Genomic DNA, 7,258 nt, shown 5'->3' with positions numbered 1-7,258 from the left:
GAAATACGAGGCACTTGTCGAGGGTCCCGGCGGGAGGGCCCTCGAGCGAGGCAGAGATTGCCCCGCGAGTTCGAGGGGGCTTGGAGGGGCCGCACTGTGTACATGAACCGTGGATTGAGCTTCTTTGAGTCTTTTTCTTTCCTCCGAATTTGGAAGGATACTATAGGCCTTCGTGGCCGTGTTTTATGTTTTTAGGACGATTTATTCTCCTAAGAATACCCTAATTATCATATCCGACATCTAGCAGTGGTCGTGCGCCAACTAAGAAAACTGGGAGCGAGGATAGGGACGAGTCAGGTGAGTGCGCTCTGGCCTCCAGGAGGAGGCGGCGGCCGAGCTGAAATTTCCCCGAATACGACTCGCAATGCGACCCCGAAGGAACGTGATCTCAATTCTCAACTCGCTCGACATCCTCCTCCCCTGCCTGTCCGACATCCTCCTCCCCTGCCTGTCCTTGTGCTTCAGTTTTCCTGCGGACCGACTGTTTCTTTTCTACCTAGGATCCTACGGTCCGGCGCCCGTCCAAACGACCAAACCCCGTCTGTCCCCTATCCAATGCCCGCGCGCCACCACCACGGCCACGGCCTCGCCCGCCAGCGCCACCGCGAAAAAGCAAGGCGGCACCGTGCGGCCCGGTCCCCCGCGCGCTATCACGTCACGTCACCGCAGCACGGCGGGGCGGTCAGGCATCACCCGGAGCGGTCAGGGGCGCGCCACGGAGGGCTCCGGTCCCGGCCTCCCGGGACACGCGTCCGGCCTGACTTGGCAGCTGTCCCTCTCGCCCCCGCTGCTCCCACACCCCCCGCCCGCACCACTAGTAGTAGTATATCAGGCGCCTCGTCGCCCACCGCCTTGCCATCTCGGGCTCCGGCACGCGGCACTCCCCTCCCCCCATTTCCCTTTCCGCGCCCACCGCCGTTGCCGCAAATAGCAACCCGGAATCCAGACAGCCGCCCAGCCTAGCAGCCACACCATCGGCGGCGGCGGCGAGTATATATACAGTCCAACGGCTCTCCTCCTCCTTCCCTTGTGGGGCTGCGCGCGTGCGTGATCGATCAGGTACCCAGCTAGCTGAGCTGCCATGGCGAGCGCGGACGCGGCGGGCGGGGTGGCGCCGTTCGTGGCCAAGACGTACCGCATGGTGGACGACGCGTCCACGGACGCCGTCATCGCGTGGGGCCGCGACAGCAACAGCTTCGTCGTCGCCGACCCCTTCGCCTTCTCGCAGACGCTGCTCCCCGCGCACTTCAAGCACTCCAACTTCTCCAGTTTCGTGCGCCAGCTCAACACCTACGTACGTACGCATCCGAGCTAGCCACACCGATTAGATTTGCCAATTTGCCTGCCTGTGTTCTTCTCCCATCAGCCGACCTGACATGCTTCTCTGCCCGCAGGGCTTCCGGAAGGTGGACCCGGACCGGTGGGAGTTCGCGCACGTCGCGTTCCTGCGCGGGCTGACGCACCTGCTGCCCCAGATCGTGCGCCGGGGCGGGGGCGGCGGTGGCTGCAGGAAGCGCAAGGACGACGGCTCCTCCTGCGGCGCCGGCGCCGGCGCCGCGGCGGACGAGGACGCCGTGGCCATGGAGGTGGTCCGGCTGCGGCGGGAGCAGCGGGCCATCGAGGGCCAGGTGGCCGCCATGTGGCGCCGCGTGCAGGAGACGGAGCGCCGGCCCAAGCAGATGCTCGCGTTCCTCCTCAAGGTCGCCGGGGACCCGCAGGTGCTGCGCCGCCTCGTCTCGTCCACGGCGGCCGGGAGCGACGGCGTCGTCGCCGCCGCCGCGGCGCCGGAGGAGGAGCGCGGCGCCGCCGGGGAGGTGGCGAAGAGGGCGCGCCTGCTCCTCGACGACGCGACGCCCTACGGCGCCGCGGACTTGGGCGCGGGGGGTTTCTACGGCGCCGGCGGCGAGGACGTCGAGCTCGGCGGCGACGCCGGCGGGTTCCTGCAGCCGCCGCCGTACTTGTTCCCCGTGAACAGCGGCTACTGATGGCGCCAGGGAGGTCGTCCGTCGTTTTCTGTCGTCGTCGCGTGCGTGCTCCGTTCCGACGCCACCTGCCGGACGGTGCGCGGAGGCTCGATCCCCGGGCGTGCTGGCAGCCTGGTGCTCGAGGTCGGGTCGCGTCGCGTCGCGTCTGTACTGTGCGTGCGCCGCCTGACATGAGGAGGCGCTCGGCATCCGGGCGGTGCAGCAGGATAATAAGAGGCTGTAAAAGTGTGAAGCCTCGGTCGTCTAGGCAGAGTTGGTCATCGTGGTAGTTCCCCCAGCGATGTGAATACCACACCACACAGCAACAGAGGAAGTAGTGCTTCGATGTGATTCGCCCTCGTCTCTCGCCTCGCTCCAGAATGCAGTGCACGGGACGGGCTGCCATGCGACCATGCCCATGCCGTGCACGATTCGATTCGAGTCGCTGGCATGGCCAGCACAACGGCGGCGTCCCGGCGGTGCCGTCATGCTGCGGCGCCGTGCGCCCGCCCGTCCGACTCGCGCCACGCTGCTCGGCGCCGTACGGTCGCTGCGTCGCGCAGCACATTTGGGCCGTAACACGGCTCTAAAATATTCGGGCCGTATCAGGGCTCTAAAATATTTGGGCCGTGGGGCTGTGGCTGCGCGGAAATTCTGTCTATCGTTCGGAAGATAGAGATGGATTGAGGCCTCGTTAGGTTTTGGTTTTCTTAAGTAGCTATTACATATACCGATCGAACTTAGACACACTTCTCGACCTTTCTCCCCCTTTCTACAGTACATGAGAGCGGCGGCGGAAAGGCGATCCCGTTCTTGGCGTCGATTCTGCCGGCTCCTCGCCTCCGGTGGCCTCTTCGGCGCTGGAGGTAGGGAGGAGCTGCGGGATCGATCGCCGATGTACATTTTCCTTCCTAGTGTAGGGTGTTTGGGCCTAGGCGGTGTGCGGAAGGTGGAGGCGGCGCCGTCGCTACGGAATAAGATTCGCCGGTCCTTCTACCTCGTTGGCCTGTGTTCCGGCAGCAACGATGGGCTGGGCGGCTGTCTTCTCGCCGGAGCTTCGGATCTCGGCGGGTTAGGGTTACTCGTGCCGGTGCCGGCGTATCGGCATGGGATTTTCTTCCGGGGCGGCGTCTCGGGCGGGCGACGGCGTGGACGTGCGGAGGTCTCCTTCGGCATCTACGACGGCTTCCCAGACTTCGCCAGTGGCGTCGGCTTCGGTAAGATGTACGAGTTCGTTGGTTCTGGAGATTTGCTTTCTCTGGAACGGTTCGAGCTCGTCTTTTGTCCCTCCCTCTTCTTCTTCGTCGATGGGGGGGAGGTATGTCTACCAACTCGAGTTGCCGGGTTGGGTCATGTATCCTTGTCTTGGTGGATCAGCCCCCCTTCAGGGTTCTTTGTCGTCCGGCGATTTGGAGCTTCTGGCGATTCTTGAGGCGTCAGGTTCCTCAACGTCCGACGATGTGTTGGCCTTTGGTCATCTTCAACAGCCGGATCGTTCAACGATAATAGTGCATGTCGTCTTCGATGTGCGGCTTAAGACGGCAACTACAGACTTTGGTACTTCTCCGGGGAGGAGGCCGGACTCAAGTTGCGGATTCCGGTCGCCGGTGGCGAGGAAGACCGGGAGATGGTTACAAGGACTAGTTTGTAATTCTTGTTTCTATCGAGGGTGTCTTTGTAATATGGGCTGTAATCACCAAGTTTATTAATGAAATTTCAACCCGGTTTCTCAAAAAAAAGTAGCTATTACATATCAATTTGAATAAAAATAAATATATAAATTGCAATTAGAATTCTAGATGAGACTATTACATATAATCAATTTACGATCAGCAGTATAGTTACTGTAGCAGCTAGTGGTCAAATTATAGATTAATTGGGTTTAATAGATTCGTCTCGTGATGAAGTTACGACTTGTGAAATTAGATTTGTAATAAGTTTATGTTTGATACCAATTTCCTAATTGGTGTTTAAACATACGATGTGATATAACTTATGACTGAAACTTAAAAACCAAATCTGACCTGAATTTTCCAATGATTCGTGCAAATATTTACTTTCATCGGATCAATACACTTAAACCCTAGCCCTCTCTCTCACCTGCATCTTCGAGGCTGTTCGGCTGATCCGATGAACAGTGCGGTTTGATTTATTTCGACTTATTTCCTCTCACACAATACTATTCATTCTACCAGCCGAATACTGTTGATTGGATCAGCCGAACAGGCTCGAAGTCTCGCATGCCCGCGCTTCCGCCCCTATGTGGGCCCACATTCGGCGGTGGCGCCGTGACTTCTTTACGGCCGTACGTGTTGCAACGCCCTCGGCCCTCCCCTATCGCGCCGCCGCTCCCGCAGTCGGCTCGCGTTCCAGCGGACGTCGCCCCCGCATGCGCCGCTGCGGCGGCTGCTCCTTGCCCTTCGCTTGCCGCTCCGCCCGTCCCCACGCGATGCTATGCATTTTGCTTGCTTTCGCCAATCCATGAAAGGTGGATGAAGGTGAGTTTGACTACGAACTGTTGAATCTATTTCTTAAAAATGTTGAAACAGGAGTGACAAATGTTGATGTTAGTATTTGTTTCAAAATGTTGATTCTAAAAGATATTAAATCTGCTACTCTTAAATATTGAATCTAATTAGGATCTAATGGACTTTGAAGTTATATTGATTAACTATTTTTTATAAATTATATAGGAGCCCCGTAACTCCGAGCGGGGATTCCGAGGTCGGACTCAAAATGTCGATCTCACGCGGTTCCTCACTGGCGACGAGGTTCGAGCGGTCAGTTACGAAATTTGAACCCGTCGGGTGGTAGCTTGCTGAGCGAGGAGCAGGTCATGACGTGGTATCGTCGATTCGTGTAAATTTTTTTATTTTCCCCATTTTAAGTATTAACATAGACTAATTACAAAATTAATTATAGAATTCGTCTGTAAACTACAAGATGAATTTATTAAGACTAATTAATCCATCATTAGCACATATTTACTGTAGTTTTATTGTAGCAATTTAGTGTCTAATTATAGCCTAATTGGATTTATTAGATTTATCTTGTAATTTATAAGTAAACTATACAATTAGTTTTTTGTTTCGTCTAAATTTAGTACTTCATGTATGTACCACACATATTCCATATGATAGTTTTGGAATTTTAAATTTTACATCTAAATAAGACCTGAATCTACGTATGTTCGTACTCCGTGGTGTTCGAATTAATACCCAGAGGAGAGATGGCCGGCGCCGCGGGCCAGCACTTTCCCGAGCTCCGTTTTCTAGCTGGTTGGTGTAACGAGGCTTGGGCCTTGCGTCAAAACTGATCTAACCTTTATCGATTGGGCCGAAGTTGTATAGGAGTACATACTTTGCATTCAGCGGCCCTCAAGCCCACTTCCGTTCCTTGGCTGCGCATTTGTGACCAATTTGTGCTGGCGCCGCCATGATTGTGCTGTTAGTTTCTTAAAACCGCCCGTAACTTTCTGCTAGCACAAATGGTCATGGCCAACACTTGCGCGTCTCAAATGCTACCCGGCCGGGGAAACGCAGTATAGCAACAATGCATATCTATCCCTAGCACCATCTTTCACTTACCCTTTTGTGTACATTTGCTCCCTTTTGGCACTCTATCTAGAGTATTCAAGTATAAATTAATTGTTCCAGTTTCTCACAAACTTAGATTTTAAGCTAATTTTCTCAATGCACATAACTTTCCCTCCGTCCCAAAATAACTATTCGTTTAGCCTTCACAAAGTTTATCCCACAAAAAGTGTTTTTATATTGTAGTAAAATACTAACAAAATTGTATAGAGAAATACATAGAGCCAATCAAATGCTTAAGGCCAATCTCACTTCATGATATTAAATTCATGCCACATCATCAATTTTTCTGACATGATGAGAGAGAAGGAAGTTTCATGGCATGGAAGATAGGAAGAGGAGTTTCATCCCCATGAAACTCAGCCAGCAAAATTACTTAGTAGATGCTACTTTTCTAGAATGCATTTGCATTTCTTGAGGATCTAGGGAACCGAATAAACAATGCAATTTTCAATCACAACTGCTATAGATAATTAGGAGTAACCCGGTCATTTTTCATACTAGTAATTGATCTGAAATTTTCTAAACAAACACTTATTTTGGGACGGAGGGAATAGGTTTCATGTGGAAACAACTTTAATGGAACTTTCTTTTTAGCCGGTTGTGGACAAAATTAGAATGACATTCTTTTTTAAAAAAATTTAGACCCGAGATAGTACTAGTTATGAGCACCGCATGCATATGGTAATATATTTACACAAAAAATAGACATGTAATCACTGCATAATGCTGCACCAGTTAATTGGTTATAGGTCCGATATTATTAGTGCCTCTAGATATTGGACAAGGTCCATTGCCGGCCTGCTCCTGTACCTGTTTCGGTGTAGCGAGAGGCGCGCCAATGATCTTTCAACAGCGGCCACAAGTTCTGCGGCCGCCGACCTCCGAATCTGCTTTTTAGCTAGTGTTCTTTTCCATCCAAATCCATTGAAAATTCTACTTGCAGAATCTTAGTTAAGGGGATTGAAACAGTCGTCAGTCATCACCGTAGGTTCTGTTCTGTCCAAGACGAAAAGTGGACTCACTACCAGAAACCATGTGTTTGCCGTGCCGAAACGTTTGCCGTGTGCAAAACATCAGGCACACGGCAAAGGCAGGGTTTGCCGTGTGCGACGAAATCGGCACACGGCAAAGTTGTGGCACACGGCAAAGGAAAGGTTTGCCGTGTGCCAGGCGAGACGGCCCACTGTAAAGGTAGGGCACACGGCTCTGAACTTAGGATAATGCTCGCAATTTAATTTTTCATAGAATACATGCTCGCAAATGCAATATCTTCACTTATGTGCAGAATCAATCAGCGGCATCCAATGACGGGCCAATCAATCCAGACATATCGCCTCCCCCGACGCACGCATCGCCTCTCCCGATCACTCAGCCTCCGGTGTGGCCACCTCCTCATTGGGTGGCTTACCTACAACAGTACGCGCAGCAGCACTCGTGGCCGCACCCGCCGTCGCTGCTGCCGGCCCCTTGAGTAGTTCTTATTTGTGTCTCTATGCTACCTTTACTGTATTGACTTGTATGGACAAATTCATAAACTTGTGTGCACTACTTGTGGTTGTGGATGGACGATATAAGACTTTATTTGCATTTACGCATTACTTGACTATATACATTGCCTGTAATGCTGATTGTGCTATATGAAATGCGTGCGATGACTACTTTGATATATATGTATTGCTAAAATGATTTAGGTACCAT

At 52.7% G+C, this 7,258-nt stretch overlaps 1 protein-coding gene across 1 annotated transcript; it reads left to right on the top strand.

The window, feature by feature from the left end:
• The first annotated feature begins 848 nt into the window (after positions 1 to 848).
• LOC120655192 (heat stress transcription factor C-2a-like) lies at positions 849 to 2,323 on the top strand. The gene is made up of 2 exons (XM_039932936.1): positions 849 to 1,294; positions 1,395 to 2,323. The coding sequence occupies exons 1-2, from the start codon at positions 1,082 to 1,084 to the stop codon at positions 1,983 to 1,985; spliced, it is 804 nt and encodes a 267-aa protein (XP_039788870.1). The 5' UTR covers positions 849 to 1,081; the 3' UTR covers positions 1,986 to 2,323.
• Positions 2,324 to 7,258: the final 4,935 nt, after the last annotated feature.

Source organism: Panicum virgatum, chromosome 1N, assembly GCF_016808335.1.
Source record: "Panicum virgatum strain AP13 chromosome 1N, P.virgatum_v5, whole genome shotgun sequence".
In the NCBI taxonomy this organism is placed as follows: Eukaryota; Viridiplantae; Streptophyta; class Magnoliopsida; order Poales; family Poaceae; genus Panicum; species Panicum virgatum.
The sequence above is the reverse complement of the archived record's forward strand: the minus strand, read 5'-3'. Positions and strand labels throughout refer to the sequence as shown.

Excerpts from the sequence above, each read along its gene's own strand:
- LOC120655192 (XM_039932936.1), top strand. The coding sequence starts at position 1,082 with ATGGCGAGCGCGGACGCGGCGGGCGGGGTGGCGCCGTTCGTGGCCAAG. Across the intron at positions 1,295-1,394 it reads TGCGCCAGCTCAACACCTAC|GGCTTCCGGAAGGTGGACCC; the intron begins GTACGTACGCAT and ends CTCTGCCCGCAG.